This window comes from Acipenser ruthenus, chromosome 7 (assembly GCF_902713425.1).
Source record: "Acipenser ruthenus chromosome 7, fAciRut3.2 maternal haplotype, whole genome shotgun sequence".
Lineage (NCBI taxonomy): Eukaryota > Metazoa > Chordata > Actinopteri > Acipenseriformes > Acipenseridae > Acipenser > Acipenser ruthenus.
The window spans coordinates 462,501-489,826 of NC_081195.1; the positions used below are offsets into that span (position 1 = coordinate 462,501).

At 42.5% G+C, this 27,326-nt stretch overlaps 1 protein-coding gene across 2 annotated transcripts; it reads left to right on the top strand.

The window, feature by feature from the left end:
• The first annotated feature begins 6,796 nt into the window (after positions 1 to 6,796).
• LOC117415785 (SMC5-SMC6 complex localization factor protein 2-like) lies at positions 6,797 to 25,649 on the top strand. Of its 2 annotated transcripts, XM_034026581.3 has the most exons (20): positions 6,798 to 7,024; positions 10,709 to 10,752; positions 12,542 to 13,146; positions 13,643 to 13,697; positions 13,837 to 14,906; positions 15,180 to 15,259; positions 15,699 to 15,821; positions 17,133 to 17,300; positions 17,733 to 17,835; positions 18,125 to 18,212; positions 18,443 to 18,584; positions 18,822 to 18,915; positions 19,199 to 19,375; positions 19,897 to 19,991; positions 20,249 to 20,336; positions 20,941 to 21,066; positions 21,556 to 21,633; positions 22,181 to 22,267; positions 22,674 to 22,742; positions 23,520 to 25,649. In XM_034026581.3, the coding sequence occupies exons 1-20, from the start codon at positions 6,987 to 6,989 to the stop codon at positions 23,709 to 23,711; spliced, it is 3,522 nt and encodes a 1,173-aa protein (XP_033882472.3). In that variant the 5' UTR covers positions 6,798 to 6,986; the 3' UTR covers positions 23,712 to 25,649. The 2 variants fall into 2 exon arrangements, with proteins under 2 accessions (XP_058881978.1, XP_033882472.3); XM_059025995.1 differs by lacking the exon at positions 21,556 to 21,633 and having other exon boundaries at positions 6,797 to 7,024.
• Positions 25,650 to 27,326: the final 1,677 nt, after the last annotated feature.

Consider the following 27,326-nt stretch of genomic DNA (forward strand, 5'->3'; position numbering starts at 1 on the left):
ATCCAGAATTTCAAACAGCCTTTTTACACTGAAACAGTTTAACACTAAAAGGAAACGTCTAAGTTTCAGAAAGGGACAGTTAGAGTACTGGTCTGAGCAGTTTCTTTCTAGTTTTTGAGAGCTAAGATGAATATGCACTTTTCTAGCACTGAGTAACCTTACAGATAGATACCAGTACTGGGCTGCAGTGTGGAGAGAGTTCATGCCATCCTCAGAAGGAAACAGAAAGGGTGTACACTGGGTTAGATGCCTTTACATTTATCTATATACTATATTGTATAAACAGGATGTATTTTTAGTTCTAAAGAAAATGTTTGTAAATGTTTAAAACATGCACCATCCTTTACTGAGTATACATGAGAACAGGAGTTTCATTTCCAGCGGCATGTGCTAACAGACTGTGCTAAGATAAGGCAGGATGGTGAGGTCCTGCCAGGACTGAAAGAGTTCAAACACTTTGTAATTGTGACCCTGAACAGACCCACTAATCAACCACATGAACATTTGATTCCTTCTCAAGTATTAAACAAGGGGACTCACCCAGCGCTGCAGCATGAAATCTTATCCTCCTTCCGTGGCAGCTTCACTGACTCTCATCCTATCCTCCTTCCGTGGCAGCTTCACTGACTCTCATCCTATCCTCCTTCCGTGGCAGCTTCACTGACTCTCATCCTATCCTCCTTCTGTGGCAGCTTCACTGACTCTCATCCTATCCTCCTTCCGTGGCAGCTTCACTGACTCTCATCCTATCCTCCTTCCGTGGCAGCTTCACTGACTCTCATCCTATCCTCCTTCCGTGGCAGCTTCACTGACTCTCATCCTATCCTCCTTCCGTGGCAGCTTCACTGACTCTCAAATCCTGCAGCTGAGTGCTGGACTCTTAAATACCTGACGCTGCTGCTTACTCACTGCTCTCTCTCACTCCGAGTTCTGCCCGTTTCCTGGCTCCCCATGTCACTTCCCAGTAATCTCTCACTCCCAGAGTCCTGCCCTTGTTCCTTGGCTCCTCCTTTATCACTTCCCAGTAATCTCTCACTCCCCGAGTCCTGCCCTTGCTCCCTGGCTCCCCCCGTCACTTCCCAGTAAGGAGGAAGGGGTAGGAGGCAGCCTCTCGCCCCCACACTGCTGAATCAATACAGAGGAGTTCTGATGAAACCCAGCTGACTGGCTCTGCCCCCAATTCTCATAAAGGAATAAGAAAAATATATATTGTTTTGTTCAGGGAAGAACAAGGAATTCCCCTTATTGCTCAAGCGCAGCAGAGAGCAGACAGGCATACAGCGCCGTGCTCTCAAGAACAGGCATGAGTAACAGTCAGATAAGTGGCAAACCTCATTTTCTACGAAACTGAGGAAGAAAAGAAAAGAAACCCCCGGAGGCACGTATCACCCACAGGATTAGTGCTTGAAAAGAAATGCAGACTCATCTTTGTGACTCAGTTAGAATGGTTCAAAATGAAGAAAACGTGTAATTATAGTGCTGCCTTTGAACCACCAAAATAAAATGTGCAGTCAGCCTAGACACGCATGGCGAAGCCTAGTGCATGCTACAGTAAAGTGTGGTACAGTATAAGCATGAAGAAACGTGGGGGAGCGGGGTTACAGTGCAAACCATTTTAAACTTGTATGTGGGCTGTAGCGACTGTACTATAGTGTTTTTATTTTAAAAACTCAATTGAGCGATCTCTTTTAGAAGGAGGTTCGTTAGGGTTAGGGTTATATGCACAGGGGCAGGGAGTACCCCATCACACTGTGCTATAGTGTTTTTATTTTAAAAACTCAATTGAGCGATCTCTTTTAGAAGGAGGTTCGTTAGGGTTAGGGTTATATGCACAGGGGCAGGGAGTACCCCATCACACTGTGCTATAGTGTTTTTATTTTAAAAACTCAATTGAGCGATCTCTTTTAGAAGGAGGTTCGTTAGGGTTAGGGTTATATGCACAGGGGCAGGGAGTACCCCATCACACTGTACTATAGTGTTTTTATTTTAAAAACTCAATTGAGCAATCTCTTTTAGAAGGAGGTTAGTTAGGGTTAGGGTTATATGCACAGGGGCAGGGAGTACCCCATCACACTGTACTATAGTGTTTTTATTTTAAAAACTCAATTGAGCGATCTCTTTTAGAAGGAGGTTCGTTAGGGTTAGGGTTATATGCACAGGGGCAGGGAGTACCCCATCACACTGTACTATAGTGTTTTTATTTTAAAAACTAAATTGAGCGATCTCTTTTAGAAGGAGGTTCGTTAGGGTTAGGGTTATATGCACAGGGGCAGGGAGTACCCCATCACACTGTACTATAGTGTTTTTATTTTAAAAACTCAATTGAGCAATCTCTTTTAGAAGGAGGTTCGTTAGGGTTAGGGTTATATGCACAGGGGCAGGGAGTACCCCATCACACTGTGCTATAGTGTTTTTATTTTAAAAACTCAATTGAGCGATCTCTTTTAGAAGGAGGTTCGTTAGGGTTAGGGTTATATGCACAGGGGCAGGGAGTACCCCATCACACTGTACTATAGTGTTTTTATTTTAAAAACTCAATTGAGCGATCTCTTTTAGAAGGAGGTTTGTTAGGGTTAGGGTTATATGCACAGGGGCAGGGAGTACCCCATCACACTGTACTATAGTGTTTTTATTTTAAAAACTCAATTGAGCGATCTCTTTTAGAAGGAGGTTCGTTAGGCAGCATAGCAGGTGGATGTTCGAGTCCTCGAGCACACTGTGATATATTAGTAGGGTTCTAGCGGCGCCGCTGTGTTTTCCAGTGTTGTCACTGATAAAAGTTCACATTGTAAAAACAAAGCAAAGCACAGTTAAGGCACAAATAATCCAGCCATGTTAAAGAGCAAGCAGGCAAGGACAAACATGATAAAACATGACTGATTTACCATGGGGAAGCAGAGCAAATGCTGAGTAGAAGCATGGGGAAAGCATGGGAAACAATACAATGCACATACAAACTGACCAACTTCTATGAAAGAAGAGGTATTGAAGGAGGAGGAAATGGGATCACACCATGCGGAAACCAAGATGGACAGACAGACTGACGGACAGGATAGCCTCCATACACCCCAGGGTTCTGATACAGCTTGTCAGTGACTAGGGCTAAAGACTGATCATCCCAAGTGATAACACAATGGGATAAGTGGTTCCACTGGATAAAACAATCTGATTAGATAGATCAGAACATGTAGAAGGAAATATTCTATCCTCAGTAAAACACTGTCTTTGGCTGGCAATCAGAACACACTGTAATATACTGTAAGTTCTGAATTATTTTCATTTTTTGCATGTTTTTTTCAGCCATAAGTTCTCAATCGTTTAAGGAGAGTGAACGTTACCAGCTCCCCCTACTTCTCCTGTTTGCCTCCTGCTGGCTGCTTTGCATGATAATCTTTAAATCAGATCAATGGGATTTCTAAGAAAAACCCACACAGAGACTGAATTCTGTACAGCATGACACACCAGCATGTTTGAATATCTGTTTTGTATGGGAATGAGAGAGAAAGATCTTGGAGTTTACAAGATGCCCACACGTTAGTTCCTGTGACTGCTTGAAGGGTGCTTCATTAGAAACGGACCTGTAACAGTAATACGCAGTTTAATACAAGCCATGGTTACATTGGCATAACAAACCAATTAGTCAAACCAGGGGCAGTCCATTACATAAAACACATTGCTGGTGTTTAGAAACTCTGAACACGTTACAAGAGTTTCTAAACACAAAGATCTGGACCCAGCTCTGTCATCTGCTGCTGGAAACTGACACAAATCTGCCCATTTCACTCTCGGCTTTGTGGTGTGTGTGTTTTTTCTGTGTGTTATTGTCACAAAGACGACTGCAGTGGATGACTTCAGACCAGAAAACAGGAGAAACACAGAACAGGCAGAGACAGTGAGGTTGGTGAAGCTGAGCACTTGGTTGTGCTCAGCATTTAATAAACAAAATAAGAGAACACAAAAACAGGACACGACACTTATAAACAGCGGCCAAAATAAACAGGTAAACAAAAACGAACAGACAAACAAACACGGTGAGTGAAATAAATGGTTATTTTAGTTTCATTTACTTTCCTTTCCTTTCCTTTACTTCTTTCCTCCTTCTCCTCACCCGTTCTCCACTCTCGAACACACAACCCCGAGTGATGCTTTTATGCAGTTGTACCGAGACTCGATTGCTAGTCAATCATTCAATTGGAATCTCGGTACAACTGCACGTGAATTAATTAAAGTGCACTTTCCCGTGTTCACATACTAATACTTTAAATGCACGTGATGTGATGTGCCATCCTCGTGCCTAAATACAAATATACAATTTAAATCACACGTGAAACACAGACCCGTTTATATCCCGTGTACCAATGCCTATACACCAACATTAACACATGCAACATACAACATAAAACACAAAAACCCACACAGGGGCGGGGCACATTGCCACAGTTATGTAAAGATCCACGTCTCTATAGCTGTATAAAAACACATTTGATACAAGTAGCTTAGGCTGGCCAGCCCTGCTATCTGTTCAACACACTTCTGTATATTATTGCCAGCAGCTGCTGGTTGAGCTAGCTCAGCGGGTTCCATTACAATCTCTTTACTACACAGTATTAAAGGCAACTGTTTGTGGTCTTCTTTCCTAAATGAATATCTTTGCTGGGATTTCCTATACTGCCCAGTAAGAAGTTAATGAATGTGTTCCAATTCCCAACTGTAAACTGGTCACCAGCGGTGGCTGGAATTATCAGCAATTAAAATGACACGTTGTAATGTGGGAACTAAACTTTGTACCAGTATTAGCTGATTATGGAATATTTTTTAATCAGGGAGAACGCGTTTGGATCACAGGATCATTTTCTATAGCACAGGATGTAACTTTATCCAGAAAATTATAAACAACCAATATTCTATTACTGTTATGTATCAGAAAGGCACCGTAATAACTGAAACGAACATCGCGAGACAGCTGCTATCTATCCATTGCATTTGGCGTCATTATTAAATCATCTAAGCCACGACATAGTACATCTGCCAGGGAGCACACAATGAACAAGGCTTGTACTGTGGGGTACTGCTATGTGCAACACTCCTAATGTGGGGGAAAAGGGTTTGAATTGAATTTAATATTTTACAAATCCATTTTTCAATAATGTACTTCTGGTTCAGAAATATATTTTATGTCAAAGGATTTGAAAACTGTAACAGATTTGTTAACTAAATGTTTTTTTTTGGTATATTATTTATTTTTTAGCAGACGCCCTTATCCAGGGCGACTTACAATTGTTACAAGATATCACTTTTTTTTTTTACATACAATTCCCCATTTATACAGTTGGGTTTTTAGTGGAGCAATCAAGGTAAAGTACCTTGCTCAAGGCTACAGCAGCAGTGTCCCCACCAGGGATTGAACCCACGACCCTCCGGTCAAGAGTCCAGAGCCCTAACCACACCGGCTTTGACCTTTGCCTCAGACAGCTTAGGGAAGAAGTCTTGAAGGTACTTGAAGGCTGCCGACTCCTTATCTAGAGCTCTGACAAATTGTTTCATAAGGCCCAATGTGATATGCAGTGGTGGCATCAGCACCTTCCGGGGGTCCACCAGTGGCTCCCAATTGACGTTGTTCCTCCCCACAGAGAACTCGGTCCGCTTGGAAGGGTCCACCATGCAGAAGTAGCAGTTGCTTGAGTGGTCAGTGGGTTCCCGCCAAATTCTTGGGATAGTGAACTTCATGGCTCTCTTTTCCCCTCTGTACCATCCTACAAAAATACATTTATTTCACCCATGAATAATGTGTAAGAGATTCTCGCAAAATTTTTCATATATATTTTTTCAATAACATTGAAAATTGTAAAACATTTAAAAATTAAAAACGTTTACAATTTTAAAAATTTTAACAAATTTTATAACATAAAATTCCGAGCAACAATTGTCCATCTTACCTTCCAGAGTTTTTTTGCAGTGCTCGCAGGTGAAATGAGGCGCCCAGGGTTTGTCTTGATCCCCGACAGGCATGCTGAAATATGCCTTGTAGGCCTCACACATCTTAGCAGATGCTTCCACGGAGTACTTTTTCGCTCTTGTCTTGATAAATTGGCCGCAGACATAGCAAAATGCGTCTGCCGGATGCTTGCAGCCTCTTGATGCCATCTCAGAAAAATGCAGATATGTATCCACTTAGGCAGCTGGAACTAAACTGAACTGGTGGGCTTAAGGCCCCTGTATTTATACTACTATTTATATTACTGGAAAGTTCTAGAAAGTTCTAGAAGTTACTCCAAGTTTACTCAGCACTGAATCTATCTGGAATGTTCTGGAAAATAGGTAAATTTCAAAATATCACTGTCCTGGTCACAAAAGCAAAGTTTTTGGGGAATAATAGCCATTTTCTATACTTTTGAGGCATAAGCAATTAGGAAATAACACTTACTACCCAGGAACCAAAAAAAAAATAATAATAATAATTTGTTACACGGTATAATAATAATAATAATAATAATAATAATAATAATAATAATAATAATAATGCCTGAAGTACTATTAGTTTTGTTCATTTAATTATACGTGAACATTTGTAACATCAAATTTCTCTTTTTTATTAATAAAATTCAAAATTCTGCATAAAAAATGACTGCCTGTAGATGCATAATGTTAACCAGTATACACTGCAATAATATCCATTTTTTTGTAAGACTACTTACAGTTTACAACAATAACACGCATTGCTTTTTGCCCTGTCAAGATGACGAGGATAGACCTCTCATTGTGAATCTGCCGCTCTAGCCTTCGCGAGGCTGGTTTCTATGTTCCTTGGCAGGTGAAGAAGGGAAGAGTGGAATCATCTGAAAAAATGGCGACCGCGGTGAATATTCGAGAGCTGGATTACACAGGCGGGAAACTGCATAAGTGAGTTCACAAAACTCAGTGCCTCAGATTATACACGTAAATAGAGGGGTACCATGCCTGAGACAAAGTGAACCGGACTCTGTGTAATGATGAAAGACAGGAAGCCACTGGCACTTGCGGGAGGGTAAGTCAGAGCGATGACTTTTCTTCTTTAGTGAAGTTTTATTTATCTATTCATTTCTGTGTATCGTTTTGTAACGTCATTAATAACTTCCGAAAATAGTTTTGAACTGACTGTTATTCTATTCTCTCTGTGAAAATGACATGTTTCTCACTAAATCTTCATGATCTGATTGAGCGATAATAACAAACCTAGCTTGTGTGTTTAGGGCAGTGCCTGACCGTGTTGAATCTTGTCTTGAGGTAAAGCAGTCCTATTATTACCCAACCCCGGCTCATGTGATCTAAGATTGCAACAGATCATTTCAAGTTGTCTTATTTAATTATGTTTAATATTGTCAATGGGCGTGATCTAAGTTTGCAAAGTATATGTTCAAGTTGACTTATTTAACTATGTTAAATGAAATTATTATTATTATTATTATTATTATTATTATTATTATTATTATTATATGACGTACCGGTACCTTAAAGCATTGTTTCTTGTGTTGGCTTGCATATAAGAATGAGACATCTGACAACCACGTGTGCAGACTGTTTTTTTTTTTTTTATGGGTCAGTGAATTTCATAAGTATATACTGTATGTGTAGTATATGTACATACTTGCTGGTGGCTGGCTTGTCTACAGTATTATATAAAATGAAACGGAAGCCTCACAAACAGTTGCTTTCTGTGTGTCGTTGACATCCACTTTGTAGTGCATTCCTCCACCCCTCCTGCTCTGTTCAAGCCCTGTGCCAGTGTGTAGAGCATTCCTCCACCCCGTGCCAGTGTGTAGAGCATTCCTCAAGCCCCGTGCCAGTGTGTAGAGCATTCCTCAAGCCCCGTGCCAGTGTGTAGAGCATTCCTCAAGCCCTGTGCCAGTGTGTAGAGCATTCCTCAAGCCCTGTGCCAGTGTGTAGAGCATTCCTCAAGCCCTGTGCCAGTGTGTAGAGCATTCCTCAAGCCCTGTGCCAGTGTGTAGAGCATTCCTCCACCCCCGTGCCAGTGTGTAGAGCATTCCTCAAGCCCTGTGCCAGTGTGTAGAGCATTCCTCAAGCCCTGTGCCAGTGTGTAGAGCATTCCTCAAGCCCTGTGCCAGTGTGTAGAGCATTCCTCAAGCCCTGTGCCAGTGTGTAGAGCATTCCTCAAGCCCTGTGCCAGTGTGTAGAGCATTCCTCAAGCCCCGTGCCAGTGTGTAGAGCATTCCTCAAGCCCCGTGCCAGTGTGTAGAGCATTCCTCAAGCCCTGTGCCAGTGTGTAGAGCATTCCTCAAGCCCTGTGCCAGTGTGTAGAGCATTCCTCAAGCCCTGTGCCAGTGTGTAGAGCATTCCTCAAGCCCCGTGCCAGTGTGTAGAGCATTCCTCAAGCCCTGTGCCAGTGTGTAGAGCATTCCTCCACCCCTCCTGCTCTGTTCAAGCCCTGTGCCAGTGTGGAATGACAGCTCTGAGTTTGTGAGTTTGTGAGAAAAGAGGGGCGTGTCTGTCTGCCAGACTGGGTTACTTTTTACTTTAGGTCACTAAAAATAAAATAAAAAGTTAGTACTGCATTTTGAAAATGCTAAGATATAAATACAATTAATTTCTCCAGCTGTGGAAATGAAAACATGACCTGCATAATATAGTAACTAGATAATCTAGTAGAACACAGGCTGCAGTCCCCTGAGACAGTGTGTGTTTTAAACAACCAGGAGCCAGGCAGGCTGGAGCCAGCAGCACAGAGCCACAACATTTCCACTTCCTTCCTTCCTTCTGCAGCTGGTAGTGTTGCTGAGGGCTCAGAGCAGTCCGTAGTGTTAGAAAGTAGTGCATGTGGATTTCTGTAAGCTGTGTGCTTTATCTAATGCCGAACTCTTTGCATGCTGTTTAATCATTGGTTCCAGAAATTGTCACTGCCGCTGATTGGCTAGGAGGAAAGCGCAGGTTCAGTGCTCTGCTGTGTTTATATATTTATAGAGAGAGAGACTACATGAAATATAACACGAGGAGTCAGAGCTGCTTCAAATAGCTGACTGTCTAATTTCAACATGCTTATGTTTTAGTTGTAGTCATAAAATAAAGCCACATGTAGCTGGAACTCTCTTTGGAACAGTAATGCTCCTCCATTTTATTTCATGTGGTCGCTTCATGTACCACCTTGCTGTTGCATGTAGTAAAGAGGCTTTCAATCATCTTTTTGCTGGTGTGATCGGCACATCGTTGATCTCTTTGCTGGTGTGATCGGCACATCGTTGATCTCTTTGCTGGTGTGATCGGCACATCGTTGATCTCTTTGCTGGTGTGATCGGCACATCGTTCATCTCTTTGCTGGTGTGATCGGCACATCGTTGATCTCTTTGCTGGTGTGATCGGCACATCGTTCATCTCTTTGCTGGTGTGATCGGCACATCGTTGATCTCTTTGCTGGTGTGATCGGCACGTCGTTGATCTCTTTGCTGGTGTGATCGGCACGTCGTTGATCTCTTTGCTGGTGTGATCGGCACATCGTTGATCTCTTTGCTGGTGTGATCGGCACATCGTTCATCTCTTTGCTGGTGTGATCGGCACATCGTTCATCTCTTTGCTGGTGTGATTGGCACATCGTTGATCTCTTTGCTGGTGTGATCGGCACATCGTTGATCTCTTTGCTGGTGTGATCGGCACATCGTTGATCTCTTTGCTGGTGTGATCGGCACATCGTTCATCTCTTTGCTGGTGTGATCGGCACATCGTTCATCTCTTTGCTGGTGTAATCGGCACATCGTTCATCTCTTTGCTGGTGTGATCGGCACATCGTTGATCTCTTTGCTGGTGTGATCGGCACATCGTTGATCTCTTTGCTGGTGTGATCGGCACGTCGTTGATCTCTTTGCTGGTGTGATCGGCACATCGTTGTTCTGTGTGTAAAAATAAAAAAAATTGAAAAATTGCATGGCCTGGCACAACTGTGGGATTTAGGTTTGCTCTTAGGTTTTTCAATGAGCACAGGTACTGAGTTTGTGTGGGGGTGGGTGACATTTCAGGGATTGCACAGCAGTCTACTCTATTCCTGGTTTTAATATGAGTTTAATAAAGACTCATCTTAGCTAGTTACCTATATTCTCTTCGTGATGTTTGCAGTCCCTTTGAGCAGCTCAGTTCTGCTGCTCCAGTACTGCCAGGCTGTTTGACCATGTGACTGTGCTGCCTGATCACATGACACTGCTCTCACTGGCAGACACTGAGCTGCACACAGAGCTCATTGTCTGGGGAGCACCTGACTAACTCCATGAATGAATGCAAGGGGCTCCTCCTTCATTGAGTGTGGATGTTTATATGCAGGGCTCACTGTGGAGAGAGATGATTGCAAACACATTCTCACCTGGGAATAGACATCAGTAGCTTTCTTCATTCACTCAACAGGACCCTTTGTACTGCTGCTAATGCGAATACCAATTAAAAATAGTTTGCTTTGTACACCTTAAACAGATTGTTTAAAAATGAGTACTGGGATTCATATTTGGGGCTAAGATTATGGATTTGATTTCACTCTGTGATACTGCTATACACTTTGTTTTAATGACGCTCTTCTCTAGACAGTTTTAACAGTGATTGTTTTGGTATTCATTTTTCAAACATTCAAAACGTCTTGTTTTTGCTCTATCATTTGTTTCTCAGTTTGTTTGCACAAAACTCATTTTGCCCGACATGAGAAGAAGTGATCCTGAATCTGATTTTGTTTCTTTTCCAGTAATCAGGCTATTACACGTTTCTTCAGCCCACGCTGTGATCCAGGTATGTTATAATTTGAATCTAAAGAGGCTGGTTCTTGTGGCGCTGAACCTTGTCTTCATTTGTTTTGTATTGTACAGTTAGGGTGTTTAGATCATACAGTGGATGCAGGTCATGATTTGTGTTAACATTCATAAAATACACTGTCTGCAGACAGAGCCGTTTCATCCTTGCATGCAAAGTGCAATTTGATATAATAAACAGATGGTGCAGCTCTGTGACAGATTGACAAACGTCAGCATTCGTTCGTATACCCTTTCTCTATCTTGCAGGTTCTTGATGTTGTGTTTCTTTGTTTCCTATTAGTGTTCTGCGATACCTCAGTTAGAGAGTATCGAAACGATACCATGCACAGTATCATGATATTCAGTATTATCGCGATACTTTGGATCTTATGTCCATTACATGTTAAATGGCTGCCAAATTCCTAAATGTGTGTGTGTGTAATATATAATTACACACACGCACACATCTATATATAATTATATAATTTCTGTTGAAAACAAGTTCCAGTGCATTCAAAGGTCATTGCCACTGACTGTAAAATGTAAATAAAACTGGTAAGAAAGCACGACGCTGTGTAAGAGGCACCATTCAGAGCCTGAATTTCATTTTTGTGTGCTGGGGGATTTCCCCCCTATGCTGCAGCCAATGGGGGGGATTCCAAAATTTTAGGGGGGAATGGCAAAAGAAAAAAGGCACTTTTTGCATATAAAAAACTATGTGTGTGTGTATATATATAATATATATATATATATATATATATAATATTTTACTGCATCATCATTCACACTGGTGTTGCTTTAAAATATGCTGTTTTCAGGAGACCTAACACAGCTGTTCATCACTGTGAGCACTCTCCATTGCTTTTGTCATTGCCTGACATGAAGTTTTTGCATGCAACAGAAGAAAAAAATAAATAAAAAACATATATTGTAATCATAGATGGCTAAAAACAAAAAACACTGCACCATTGAACCTCCATATTAAATGAACATGGGGGTGGGGGGGGGGGTGGGGGGGGAGAGCTGAGCTTCTGAGCTTTCCAACGATCCCGCCCCTTTCGTTTAGCTGCTACAACGACGGAGCAATAGACTCAAAACGAAACCTGAGCTGTGAACTCTGTCACATGATCAGGCAGTCATAGTTCTGGATAGGAGTACCACACACACACTGAATACGTCTTTGGAAAGCCCACAGTCTGTACTTTTAAACCTTCAGGGGCGCTGCTTAAAATATCCAGCACGACATTTATTTATTTATTTATTTATTTATTTATTTATTTATTTTAACCAGAACTACTCAGAATGCAGCTCATAGTGCTTTCGTCGCTGGCACCCACTTCTTTAGAGATTGTTGTAGCGTTTCAGGTATTCTAAATTGGGTGAAAAATACAGTAGCTTGGTGTCTTAAAATATCTCTGCAGGACTTTCCTGCACTGAAAGTTGCAGATATGCAGGAGCGACTTGGAAAATGCGCGATTCCCCCGATCCCACGCTGAAATTCAAGCCCTGACACCTATTCACTGCACACATGACTACAATTCACATCGTTTCACCTCTGGGCTTCTCTTTACATTCTCTCTGCAGCAGCACACAAACTCTGTTTCCTTAGAAGAAGCAGCACAGATATATGGCAAGTGTGTCTTTTTTCCATTAGGCTTTTCTGCTGTCCAGGAAACCCGTAAGCGTGGGTGCCCTGGAATAAAGCTAATGCAAGTCTTTGCTTTTTCTTCGTTGTCTTATTTGTGTTCTTTTGTGGAAGTTGTGACGGTTTGCTTGGTCTTCCCCAGTTAAAGACCGCCTCGTGCTTGGATCCCCCAAACAGCAGTGCAGTGATGCTAAAACGAGCGGTCGGTCTCACTGCAGCTCTGCGGTGAAGCCAGGCAGCGGAGTATCCACGCCTCCCCCCGTGAAGCACAAGAGCAAACCTGCTCTGCCGATGCAGAAGACTCAGGACAAGAACCCCGCCCTGGAGGCCTTCACCAGGGCTGCCAGCTGGGAAAAAGCAGGGAGCCCGAGCAGAGGGATCAGCAGGAGTCACACACACATGCCCATGCCCAACGTGGTGGTGAAGAAGCTCTGTCCCACCTCCCTCAGCTTCTCCTCCTTCATGCTGGGCAGTGACGACTCCACCAAGAAGAAGTCTGTCTATAGAAACAGCACGGCCCCTCTCCTGAAAAGCAGCAGTCTTGCTTGTGATGAAAGGAAAGGGTCCCAGGATGGAGACGCGAAGCCCCACCAGGCGCTTGATTTCCTTTCCCCAGACAGCAGCCCTCCCTTCACCCCCAGGAAGACTCAGTCAAGGCTGCACAGCCCAGAGTTTCAGGAGACGCTGCAGAATTACAAGAAGCAGAGGGAGCTGAAGAGGCAAAGGCTGGAACAATCACAGCACACAGTACGACTCACTTGTACTTTATGACCATAAGAAATAATAATAATAATAATAATAATAATAATAATAATAATAATAATAATAATAATAATAATATTTAGAAATGGTTCCTGGCTCCAGGGGGGGCCTTTACAGCTGACGAGTTCACAGTTTTGATTGGTTCGTCTGTCCACGTGTTTTCAGGGCTTCATGAAGTACCTTGAGTTTGTAAACAGGACAGTAAGGAACTAGACAGTAAGAAAAATGTTTTCACACAAGTCTTAAAACGGTGGACACCATTCAAAACTGAACTTACCAACACTGCCTTCTCCTTGCTACAGCAAGAGTAGCAGCCAGGAACCAACTGCAGGGCTTCAATTGGTGTGCCCTTAACATCCCCATATCGGTGTGGGTAAGAAAAGAGACATTTAAAGACCTCAACCAAGCAAATAAACAGGGAGTCTTGATTTGGAACAGTTGTCTTAAATGTATAATAATGTTCTCTGCTCTCAAATTACAGGTTAACAAGTCTTCTGAATGCCAGCGATCAAATCCGGTCTGTTACATATCGCCAGGTAAATGAGCTTGCAGTCTTAATAATAATAATAATAATAATAATAATAATAATAATAATGATGATGAAGGTGATGGTAATGAAACTGCGTGTAGCTGGAGATTGAATGATGAGATCGCTGTCCTTTCCCCTTGTTCTAGGCTCGTCCCAGCTCTGTAACATGACCACCCCGAAGGCGGTGCTGCTCGTAAACAAGTCCTCCAGCCACCGTAAAGCTCAAAAGAATTTGTGTTATTCACCCGAGTCTCAAAGCAGGCACGTGAACCCAGGTTACAACTCAGCAGAACAATCCCCTGGGAAGAGGAAAAGAGATCTGGACGAGGAGGATGGGAGAGTGAAAAAAAAACCCTTCCCTCAGGACGCTGGCAAACGAGCGACCAGCGCTAGCAGGGTCCAGAAAGAGAGCCCCAAGGCTGTCCGACACAGTGTCCTGCAATCACACAGCAAGGAGGGGAAAGATGCTGCTGGGTCCAAAACTAACAGCTTGCCTGCACAGGAGAAGCGCTTGGAGCTGCAGCGTGCATCTTCATCCTCCTCCTCCTCCTTCTCCTTCTCGTTCGACTCTTGGAATAGCCGTCTGGCTGAGTGCACAGGAGCAAACGAGAAGCCCAACACCTATCCTTCGTATTCTGAAACCATTAAACACAAAGCTAAAACCATTGACGGAATTGAATTTAAAATGACTAACTTGAACAATGCTGACCTCTCTCCCAGGGAGGAAGGTCCCCCGCAGCAAGCTGAACTTGAGAATGGAGATTCTTCTGTCTCCGATCTCTCCATGTCTAGCACTGAGAGGACCTTGGGCTTAACTGCTGGAAAAAACATCAACACCACTGAAGTTTCCCATAAAAGTGGTACATTGTCTCCTGTATTGGGAACACCAGAGAGAACCGAAGGGAACTCTCCCACTTTAGCTGAGAGCGGCACTTGTTCTGATGTCAGGGCCATGGTCCAGAGCCCTGGCTCCCCGGCAGCAGCCTCAGAGCCAGTGGTTGGTGGAGGAGGGACTCTGGACAGGACTGCAGGGTACTGGCAGGACAGTTTGGATAGTGATGGAGGAGGGTCTGTGGACACCCTGAGCAGCGACAGTGATGACGATGACGAGCCTTTGTTGTCGCTGGAGGAGTTCATGTCTCGGGGTTCAAAGCCAGCTGCCACGCCAGAGAAGAGCTCGTATTCAGAGCCTAGCACCCCTGTGTCCTCGAGCCATGTAAGTATGCATCCAGCTGTTCTACAACTCTACAATTCTGCAGTTTTAGAATCTGTTTCAATTCTGGAGTTCACCTTTAGAGATATTGGAGCTTGCCAAAAGGAATATTGGAGCTTGCCAAAAGGAATTGCCAGTATAATGCATGAATTAAAAATCTATACCTGTGTAATGGGATGCCCGTGTAGTTGTTCAAGTGAAGTAGAAGAGAATGCTGTGGTTCAGTTGTGTTTGCTGTTGAACTGGTTTTCACTCCCCAGGTTCTGTTGTGTTTAGTTTACAGCTGTCCCCAGCAGACCACTGAGTTACAAAAACAGCCTCGCAAGTATGCTGAAGGAAAAGGAGGAACAGCAGAGGTGAGTTAGCTTCCTGTTGCCTGCAAGACACCAGCATTGCTGCAGGGCAGTTGTACAATCTCCTTTAAAGTCTGAGGGAAAGGGTGGCTACGTTTTTAAAGCATGTTTTACATTTAGTTTGTCCCCCTCCTGATCTGGTTTGAATGGATGCAGATAAGGGGTTGCATTGCCATGGCCAGCTGGTCTGGAATGAACCTTAAGAGCAGCTGAGTAACATAAGAGCAGGAACAGCTACGAGAGACAAACTGCAATCCAAACGCAGCAGAACAAATCCGTTTATGAGCAGGAATTCTACTAAGAGGTGCAATGCTCCTTCAGTTCTAGATTTGTAATACTGGAGCATTGTGAAGCACGCCCTTTAGGATTCCCCTGTGCTGCTGTAATAGTGCTGCTAATCTGTTTGGTTGATTCTTGTTGAATTTTGTGTTGAAACCCTCAGAGTGAAAGAGATTGATCTCCAGTTCCAGAATGACATCGGAGAGGGCAAGGCGATGTGGAAACTGAGTGAGGAGCTGGAAGAGGGCAGTGCTGATGGAGAGGAGCTCATTCCTGAAGAACACCGGTAACAACACATTATTTACAGCCTGCATTGGGAAACTGACTTGTTCTCGCTCAACTTTCCACTTGGTTTGGGTTTTTTCATTGGGAAAAGTGAATAGAAACATTTCTGTATTCAGCACACAGGTGCAGATTCTAAAGCACATGTTCTTGTGTTGTGCAGTCAGTTCTGTTGAACTTTTGAAGACTAGTTTTCATGCACCAGCAGTGTGTGGAGAGCCATCTGTAGATGTGAGTGGTGGGGAGGGCAGCGCTCCAGATAAGGGTTTTGGTCTGGGAGTAGCCCTCTGATTTTAACACTGAGAGAGTAAAATGCATTTTCAGGCGGTAAAATGCAACATTACCTTGAAGTCATGAGTAATCTCGATAAATACTGTACAATCTTTAATAGCAATGGGGTAGGCATTAAAAAAGAGCCTTCCATTTGAACTGCAATGTTACTTTGAACTCCTGAACAGCCACGCGTGTGTTCTACAAGGTTCTTTTTCACCTCAGCGCAGTTTTCACAGTATCCCACTGACTGCAAATTAATTACGTTACTTACATTTTAACATTAAATTCATAAACTCAGTGAAACTTGAATATAAAGCCATACAGGTAAATAAAATATGGAAATTTATTAATAAGTTATAAAACAGTTAGTTTAATATTCTAGGCATCCTTTTTGAGCGGTTGCCTCTGATGATGGTTCCAACTGGATTTGTAGCTGGACTGGGGTGTTTACACTTCAACCTGTGTAGCTTCAAATTATTCTTATTCTTACTGTGATTGGCTGCAAAGACAGCAGGGCTAGCCAGAGATTGGACCATGTGTGTTGGGTTGGTTTTTCTTGTGTACAGTTTCCTAGTAACTGAAGACATTGTATTCTGGGAGATGTAGTTGTTAGTGGAAGTTTTAGGGGAGGCAGATAAGCTGTGCAGCAAAATTGCTATGCATATTTTTACACATTCAATTTAAAGTTGGTGTGTGTTTCTGATTTTTTTAATGCATACAAATGGCAGGTATACAGCTTATCTGGAGCGCTGGTGGAGGGGGTGCCTGGAGGGGTAGACGTACCCACACCAAAAAATATTATTACACTAAGAGACAATGTTGAATAGCAACAAGTAATTGAGATTCATTTTCAAAAGGGACTGGTAAGAGGGAATATGGGTTCAATCACGCTTCTTACAAGATGAACACGTTCTTGCATTCTCAACTAGGATCCTTAATACCCCTGTATCGTTTAACAGTGATCTCCTTCCACTGAGAGACTAATTGTTTAGATTATTTTTTGATTGTGGTGGTGGTGTTTCTTTTTATTTGATTTTTTTAGGGATTTTGTGGAGAAGTTTTCCATTATTTCGGATGCCATTCCGGACTTGCACCCGGGAGAGGAAATCTTCCACTTGTCAAACTTCGGGAAGCTCTTCACTCAGGAAAGTCTTAGCTTGAGCAACTGCAGATTGAGCCCTGAGAGTCGTGAGCAGGACGCGCTTCTGAGGTAAGAAACGACAGAGTGCTTGGAAACGCTGCCACAAAACACTGTGCTTTGATAGAGCGTGAAATGAAACGGGAGAGAGAAAGAACCCCTCCTGCCTCTCTTTACACATGCACAGTGTCACACGTGCATTTTCATGATACTGATGCTTTGAGTTTAGTATTTTGGGGGGGAGTTGCCTGCGTTACTGTAACATGCTCAAGGTCCGCAGTGTGCTCTTCTGTGAAATGTGCAATATAAGAGAAGTTACCATAGATTTCTTATATGTGGATTTGCACCATACAAACTGACCTGTGAAAATGTAAGTTTGACAGACAGCCGCCTCCATTTGCCACAGATTTTGATGTGTGTTTGTTTTTGTTTCAGAAGAACAGATAATGGGAGGTGTCCTGCATTCCATTCTAATTGTCGCTTTGCTTTCACTTTGTTTAACAGTTTCTACCCTCGAAAGCAAACATTTGTGTGCAGTCAAGGCTTTCTAAAGATAGCATTTCAGTGTGCTCCTCGTCAGCCATCTCTTTACAAGTGGTTGTTTCAGGTAAGAGGAGGTTTTTACAGTAGGGGGATTTCTGTTGAGACACGAGGGGGGGTCCCGCATGCCTTAGATTTCACTGCTCATTCTTGGGCCCCAGCTAGCTCGACAATGCCTGTAATAGAAATGAATTGCTTGACGCATGTCTACAGAAACCTTGTGTTTGACGAAGACAAGTTCACAACTTCTGCAGCAGACATTTCAGGTATGAAACAGAAAAGCAAGGACTCCTGTAGTAACTGAGAAAAAAGGGGTCTTGATTTTTTTTTTTTTCTTTTGTGTTCCTCTTCCACAGATGATGTCTGTCCATTCAGATATTCTGACTTCCAGACTAATTCTTAAAGGGCTAAGAGACCTTGCATTGAATACTGCTGATCAGATAGGTATGTGGTGTGGAATGAGAGCGAGTGGTTTATTTTTAATAAAAGCAGATTTGTGTTTTCACGCACGTTCACGCAGTGTAGATGCCTAGGGCCCCGTTTCAGTTATTATTTTTGAGAGTATATTTTACAGTTTGGTAAACAGTTTTATATGCATGTAATTATTCTGTGTGTAATAGTATAGTACAGTATTATATTGTGTTGTAATAGTGTTTTTTGTTGTTTTCATTGAGTGCTAAACAAGAAAAGCCCAGCCCGAGTCTGGCTGCCACCGCTGGAAGACGTGACGCTCGTGTTTCTCAACATGGGCGTCCCCTTCGGCAGCCTGTTCCCCCTGGAAAATCTCCAGCCAGACTTCTCTGAAGAGGAGATTGTGTAAGTAGAGTCCTGACAAGTGCAGCTCTCAGATCCGCAATGGGCAGGCTGGGGGTCTGTAGTGACCACCAGCATAGCCATGCAAGAGGTCTGAATCACTGCTCCCACAGTATTCCTAAAAGCCTTGAACAATGACTCCCTTTGGTGTAGCTTGCACTGTACTGTGAAAGGGGCTGACAGACATTTGCTTTTACTGTCTTATGGATTTTTTTTTGTTTTTTTTTCAATGTTGAACAGGCAAAGGGTAGATGCCGTGGCAGAGGATGCTGTAGAGAGTCGTGAGTGTGATCCTGTGTGTTTCCCATTGCAGAACTTCATCAATGTACTTCAGGTGAGTCGCACAAAGCCAGTGTTGGTTTCAGATGGTGGGAATCACCTCTGACATCACACGCACACACACGCATGCACGCACGCACACACAAACGCAAGCAAGCACACGCACGCGCACACACACACACACACACATCATTTTAGCACTGGGGGTGGTGGTTGTTATTCTTATTAACCTAAAGTATATATTGAAATGTCAAAGATGTTTTAAGATGTGAAGGGCTTAGCCCTGCCACTGGTATACACGGTTGAACTCAATGCATGTGTCGTTCCCTCTGGTTTAGTATCTGGTGATGTGCACCTCCCTGTGCCCCAGGGCCTACAGTGACCGGGACAAGCTGCTGCTGCTGTCCCTGCTGTGCAGAGTCAGCCTGGAGAAGGGGCTGCGCCTGCACCCCATGGTGGAAATCCAGACCATCATTCACAACCTGCTCAAGAGCATCAGGCACTGGGACACGCAGGCAAGTGCAGCTCGGAGGAGCCTCTTTACACATTCTGTAAAGTGTAGTGTGAATACCGATAACCTGCTTCTTGTCGCAAACGCCTGGGATTGAAGTGCAGCAGCTGTGTACACAGCTTCAGAGAGTGCTCATCTTCAGGAAGCCATGACGAATGATCTGATGAGCACATGAGCTTCAGGTGCGGCATACAGGCGTTGGTTCTGTTATCTGTATACAGCTTTATAAAGGTGGAGGAATGGAAGAGGCACAGTTCCGAATTAATAACAGACAAGCCCAAACCGCTGGCTATTAATATATCTGAGCACTCATTCTCTATGCTTTCCTTCTTGAAGATACAGTGCCCCACTGTAATCAACGTTTAATATATCTGTGAACTGGACCAGAGACTGTAATCAGTGTTTAGTCTTGTCTAAATTACAACAAAATGCAGTACTAAAATAACTGTTTCTAGTCCAAGTATTCAATTTTGTTTTTGATGATTAATGATTGTAAGTGAAACATGTTTTTTTTTTTTTTTTCAGATGCCTCTAATTTGTCTAACCTTGATCAGCCTAGCAGCTCATCACCATAACCTGCGATGGCTGGTTACATTACTGCCCATCTACTCCCGCGGCAGGTAAGTACAAAAAACAATACAATTCGACTTTGATTTTGAATATGCTTCTGTGTCATTCTAATCTGTAGATTTAAAAGCATAAACTATAAACAGTTTAACACCACCTTCCAGAAAGCTTGGTTTAAATTGTGCATCAGAATATACTTAATTTTGCTTCAGGAAAGACATTTCTTCTCTGACATTCTGTATGTTGACATTCAGCTGCTGTTGGTGTGTATATTTCAAACCTGTATGAGATTTCTCATCTGTTTTTGTAGACAACTCAGGAGACATGTGAGCCTGGCGCTCATCTCCAAACTCTTGAACAGGAGTTGCACTTACACGATGGAAAACGCTGATCTTCAGGTATGAATGCAAGCTCCAGATATCCCTTCTGCCATTCAAGTTGTTTGTTGATTAGTTTCGTTAGTTGGGACAGTGCTCACCCCCCATGCTTTGTATTTCAAGTGCTGGCTGGACGATTGTAAGCAGGGCCGGGTCACTTCCTGGTTTGCAGTTCCATTCCCCATTTCCAGTTCCTTTTTAAAATCCATTCCCTGGTTTGCAGTTCCATTCCCCATTTCCAGTTCCTTTTTAAAATCCATTCCCAATTTCGATTTATTTCGAAGGAATTGGTATTTCAGAGATGTTTAATAACCTTGTGGTTGTTCGACTGCTTTCATCTGAAGCCAGTTTAATTGACTAAGAGTCACTTCAGCTAAAGTAATGTGTCGCCGCTGTGAGAAGCTCTTTTTAACGGAATACTGCTAATTGCAGTTTTGATCAGTGATGTGTTGGAATTGATTACATGGGAATTGGAATTGATTTTGAAAAGGAATTGGATTTCCCCCAACCCTGATTTGTAAGGAAGTGTCGAACACAAACAGTGCTGATACCCAAGCTCAGCCACCCTGAAGAAGTATTTGTAATTGTTACATGTGATCTTAAAGTCTCTTGGCTTTTTTTGCAGATAACCGAGCTGCGTCCCTACTTGATTCGAATGAAGCCCTCCTCTCTGTTAAAAAATATGAAAGCTGAAAAGTGGGGGAATCGGCTGGGAGACGATCAGCCATCGGAAATCAGTCTGGATCAGGAGGTGAGGAGACTGGCTTCTTAACACACGTGTGTCCCAGCATATCACTGCAGTGCTGTACTGAATATACTGGTGTGTGTCCTAGCATATCACTGCAGTGCTGCACTGAATATACTGGTGTGTGTCCCAGCATATCACTGCAGTGCTGCACTGAATATACTGGTGTGTGTCCCAGCATATCACTGCAGTGCTGCACTGAATATACTGGTGTGTGTCCTAGCATATCACTGCAGTGCTGCACTGAATATACTGGTGTGTGTCCCAGCATATCACTGCAGTGCTGCACTGAATATACTGGTGTGTGTCCCAGCATATCACTGCAGTGCAGTACTGAATATACTGGTGTGTGTCCCAGCATATCACTGCAGTGCTGTACTGAATATACTGGTGTGTGTCCCAGCATATCACTGCAGTGCTGCACTGAATATACTGGTGTGTGTCCCAGCATATCACTGCAGTGCTGTGTAAAATTGTGTGCTTGTTTTGTTCCAGGCGTACTACCTTGCACATAGCCTGTTGGCATTGGCCAGTGAAGTGGTTAACTTTGATTCTATTCCTGCTAGTCAAAGAGTAAGTATACAAAGGAGACTGGAGGGGCAGGGTGCAGCTGATGCTCCCTTCATGCAGGTGTTTCCACTCCTCTCTGTCTGGTGGAAGCTTGCAGTGAAGTGGCAATGTGAAACACATGCTTTAGTTGGGTTTGGCAGTGGCTTACCACTTGAAACCTATTTCGATGTGCATTGAAACCACAAAATCATTGATCTTTTATGAACCTTTTTGCTACCAAAGGTACCCAACTGTTACTGCTAACGACCATTCAGTGCTACTTACTGCAGGCTGGGTCGGGTGGACTGGACGACACAAGACCTGTTTGTAATCTTCTGTATCCAGGTATCTGCTGTACTGGACTCTGCAGAAAGGACTGCTGTGATTCTCAGTTGATATAAATCACTAAGAAAATGGATTTTATGTTTTAAATAGACACAGACAGTACACTCCCTCCTGTGTTGTGTAGTCTCTTTATTACATCTCGTCTCAATTTGAAATACTGTATCTAGTTCCAGTTCAGTGATACCCTCGTGTTTGTCTAACATGATGTCAATCTGTTTCTTTTCAGAAACACCTAGTGCTACTGTCTGCCGAACTGGAAAAGCACATCAAATGTGATATCAGGGAGAGTGATAAGCTTGTTTACCGCAGCAAGGTCGGTATCACTGTCATGCTTAATGAGGCTGAAGTGTCCACAGAACATGGTTGTGACACGCTCTCTGTTGATAACACTGCTGTACAGTAGGGGCCCTATGGCAGACTGGCTAGGACTAGGGATGAAACAAGACTCTCAGTCCTCGGAGTCCTCCAGCTGTACAAGGGTTCATGACTGGTGCGCCTCCACAAACTGGCCTGTTCTGGTGCTCTTGTGAAAGGGGTTCTGTGGAGGCCATTTCCTGGTTAATAAACTAACTGCCCTCTGAGAATTGTGAAGGACTGAAGCGCTACTGTACAGTCCAGTGATGGTTTCATGTGTTCAGCACTAAGTGATCCGAATGCCATTTCACTGTATACCACTGCATTCATTTAATGCTCTAACCTTCCAGTCTTTCTTTTTGTAGGTGAAGGATTTGGTTGCACGGATTTATATTAAATGGCAGGAACTCCTTCAGAGATCCAGGCCACTGCAGGTAGGGTGTTGACTTCATTTCATCAGCTGTAATGTGTTGCCAAGCCAAAATAATCCACATTGTTTTCAACACGAGTGCAACTTGATTCAGATCAACCAACCACCTGGCTGAAAACAATACGCAAATGTGTTCATTGTTGTTTTTTGCATTTTAACTAATCTTCCAGTTCATTGCAAATGATATTTTCAGCGATCACAATCACGTAAGGTATGATTTTATAATGTTTCTTACTGCCTTCTCCTGCCAGGACCCTCTTGAAAATGAGATGTACACTGCTGTGTGAAAGTCTTACACATGTTGCATCGTTCTACTCTCATACATTATGAGCATCAACAATTTACTCAAAGCCTCCACTAGTATTTTCTACTATTATAACAACCTTGATTTTCATAAAGAAGGAAAAACATTGAGTGAAATAGCTCACATCACTTGATTTTCTCTGTACTTGTTGGTTATGCTTTGGATACCACACCTTGAAAATCAAAGGATGTGAGCTATTTCATTCAGTGTTTTTCAAGGTTGTTATAATAGTAGAAAATACTAGTGGAGGCTTTGAGTAAATTGTTGATGCTCATAATGCATCTGAGTAGAACAATGCAACATGTCTAAGACTTTTGCACAGCAGTGTCAATCTCAAGGGTTCTGTCCTGGTTCAATAAATACATTTTGAAGATGGAGTAAACAGTAAGCAGTGTTACTGTATCTTCTGAAGAGATTGCTTCAGCATCTCCCACTACCAGAGCTTTGCAATAAAGCCTTTTTGATTTGACTTTTTAGGGTAAGCTGCATGACTACTGGGAGCCTTCAGCAGAGGACACCAGCACAGCCAGCCAAGAAGCGGAACCAGAACCTGAATCAGAACTGGAACCTGAATCAGAACCAGAACCGGAACCTGACAGGGAGGCCAACAAAGAACCTGTTGTCTTAACGGTGGAAGAATGTGAGGCTAGTGGAGAAGAAATGCAGTGATTCACTTTGCTCTCTTCAGATCGGATCCGAACATTCAGCCTGCCCTCCACTTGCCTTCCACATTTCAATACACCAGCAATATTAAATACAACACAATCCACTGACTGAAATTCTCATACAGTCAATATCAAAACACTTCTCCCCTCCGACGTCCCCACTGATAAACGGACCGAAGAAATCTGGTACCGTTTCTTTAGTCTAGATTATACTTTACAACAAAAAAATAAATAAGCCAAATGAATTCTTCAGTATTTCGGTATTAACCCTTAGCTGCCCGGTGTCCAATATATTTGACATTGTGAGAATAGGCATTAACAGGTATGGGAACACACCCAGGGCAGCGTTGTTTCCAGGTTGACAGGTTTGCCTGGGCGATCTCAACACTACAAGGTGGGGAGAGCTGATGAGAATGAAGTGAAATTGTTACTTCAGCTTCGGGTGAAGCTGCTGATACACTGCATTGTTTTTATATGTAGAGGAAAGACCACACGCAAAAGAAATAATTCTACTGCACATAGTACATATTTTTGTTACTGTATATATTTCTAAAGAAAGTAATTGCACTTGGCAGTAGCCATTCTGTTTCAACCCTGTCCACATTGGGTATGTTTACAGGCAGGCAGTATTCAGAGTAAAGAATTCAGAATCAGAGTGCAACGATACCTGTATCTTCAGAGTATTTACCTTTCTGTTCGTTAGTGTGCTGATTTCAAAACACGAAAAGAATGACCTTCCATCACCTTTATAGTTGAGTACCAATCAAAGGCAGTTTATGTCAGCACTGAGTGTTTTAAAAGCCATTCGGAAGTGAACTGCCCTCTCGTCCTGGGTCCTCATCTATTTACTGCGGTACCGAGGCTGTAAACTGACCATGAAAATATATAATGCTAAGCCAGCAGATGCACCTGATGCATCACCTAAACGTCAGCTTTGAGCTTTCCTTACACTTAACTGAAGAGTGACCTGAAGCTGTGCAAGCTGGGATACGTATGCCTGTCACGTTTCAAACGAGAGCTCATCCTGCCCAGGATTACAATCCCACAATTCAATGCAGACATGATGCGTTTCTGAGGAAAGTGAAATAAAAATGATTTCATATCAAGAGTATAAAAGGAAGGCAAGACAAATCGCTAAAATTGTTTTGTGTTGAGTAATTAACACATTTTATTTCATGTAATTAATACCCAACACCTTCCGATTTCTTCAAGGTAATTACTTGGAGAATGCGGGTATCGGCGCGCCCCTGATTCAGAATATTGTGTGTTCATGGACAGCTCTGAATTCTGAAAGCCTTATCCTGTAAATCATAAGCACTTCCTCTTCCTAGTGTTCTGTATCTCTGGGGTTAAAAATGAAACCATGTTAATATGAAACCCAGAACCAAGTACTGATTTCCTGATCAGTTCTCACTGAATGCCAGGATAGCATTTGTAGACTATATAAAGAATAGAGAAAAGCACAGCATTCCTGAAGGCTTTTCCCCATGCAGTTTCTGGTTGTTTTGCCCTTCTGTACTCTCCCCTCTCTCCATACATCACCTTCAGGACCCGCATTCTGCTCTGTAGTAATTCATGTTACAATTGAGTGTAGCTGACCTCCAGCCTGCACCAAGAAAAGCTCTGTTTGGAATGCTCAGGGTGCATCGCCGTCATTAAAGGAATATTCTGAGAAGAGTTAGGAATTGCATGGAAATATTCTCTATTGTTTTCTGCACCCCAAGCCATTTGAATGTATGTTTTTGTATTCAGTTAGGTCAGAAATTGTTGTTCATTGTTTTTAGTTTCTGCACATTTTTAAAAATATATTTTCTATATTTAAAGCCTTGCTTTTCAGTTCTTTTTATAATGTTTGGTACCGGTACCACTCCTTTCATGTGATTGTAATAACTGCACTTTTAAATATTTGTTAGTTCTATAATAAAATACGAGTTTGTTCGTGCTTTGTAATACAGAATTGTTTTCTGTTTCATGTGCAGTTTGTTTTTGTGTGTAGTGGAGTGTGTGTCTGTTTACAAAGTGAACAGTCCCAGCAAGTGTCTCCTGCTGCTAGTAATGTACAGTCCTGTGCACATTTATTACAACACCAAGCTTCGTCATTGATATCTTTTTATATACCCACTGGCATGAAAACCTCTGGGAGTGAAATTTCAGTTTTTGGTCAGTAATCTGTGATATAGAAACAACAGGCACTCATGTGAAAATGTACTTTAATTAGACATCTTAACAACTTTGAAACATTCTCACGCATTTTACCATTTGTGTCTGTGTTCCCTTTCTCTTACTATTGCAAATGAATTACACGTGTGGCCAATTAAATTAGACTATCACTAGTAATTTGCCTATTTTGTCACGTTTGTGAAATGTTCGGTTCCTGTGGTTTGAGTTCCTATGCACAACACATGAAAGCTGCAGAAGCACAGGGGTGTTGTAATTCGTGTGCACACGGCTGTATATCTTGCAGCTTCACCAGCGTGGATTCAGGTCTGGTCACAGCACAGGAGAGAAACCAGGAATCATTAGCTTCCAATGAACCCAGCTGTGGTGCTGGAGATTCAGTATAAATACATGCTCTCATCTCCTGCATTGTGAGTGTAAATACATGCTGTCTTCTACTCCTGCATTGTAAACCTGCTCATAAACAACTGTTTCTTAAAAAAAGGGATTTGTATTCCCTTAAACCCTTGCATTTATTTTTAATTCTTTCTTTCATGGTTCCATAAGTGACAGTTTGATTTTAAACCAATTTTATAGGACTTGTTGGAGTAAATCGTGATTCTCTGTCTGGCAGTGTTTTTTTATTTCAGTGTCAAACACCGCATATTTAGAACTATGCATATTGCTTGGGTTTAATGCTGCAAAACAGTAAGCTGCTATGATGCAATCCCAGAGTTATCCAGTAGATGGCGACAAACCCCATGAAGTATCTGACACGCAACCTGTCCCGGCCCGCAAGACCAAGTACGTTCTGACGTACTTGTATAGGCACGGTATTGTCACGGACAAGAGTGTGTGTGTGTGTGTGTGTGTTATTGCTTTTTTAAAATTACGTTTATGGAGTGTATTTTGTTATTTTATTTAACGTATTTATTTAAATGTTGTAACAAACTGTTGTCCTGTTTTTAATGTAACTTGGAAAAATATCAACCACTATGGTAACTACAATCTTAAAAAAAAGAAAAAAAAAATCGCAGTCTTTATTATACAGTTACTTTATTATTTGCTCCGTAGAGTACAGAGCTGTCGACTACTGCTGAAAAAACACAGATATCATGACCTCAAGCGCAAAACAGCCCACACACTGACGCGCTAAATGAACTCCAGCCCTATCAATGGGTCTTCTGGAAATGGCAGCATTTCCACTTATTTGTGTTGACTGTCAATTCGAAAAACAGATTAACGAACACAATATATACTGCTGGGTTAACTTCAAAAGAATATCACATGCCAATGCAAAACTAAGAACTGTGTATAAATTTAATCCTTCTTCAAAGGTCATGTTCCACGCCTTCAAAACTCAGTGGCATTGAACTGTATGTATACCACGTGCCGGTTTATGCTGGTCCACACACATGCATCTAAAAAGGAAAAACGTTGATTTGTAAACGTTTGTCAAATT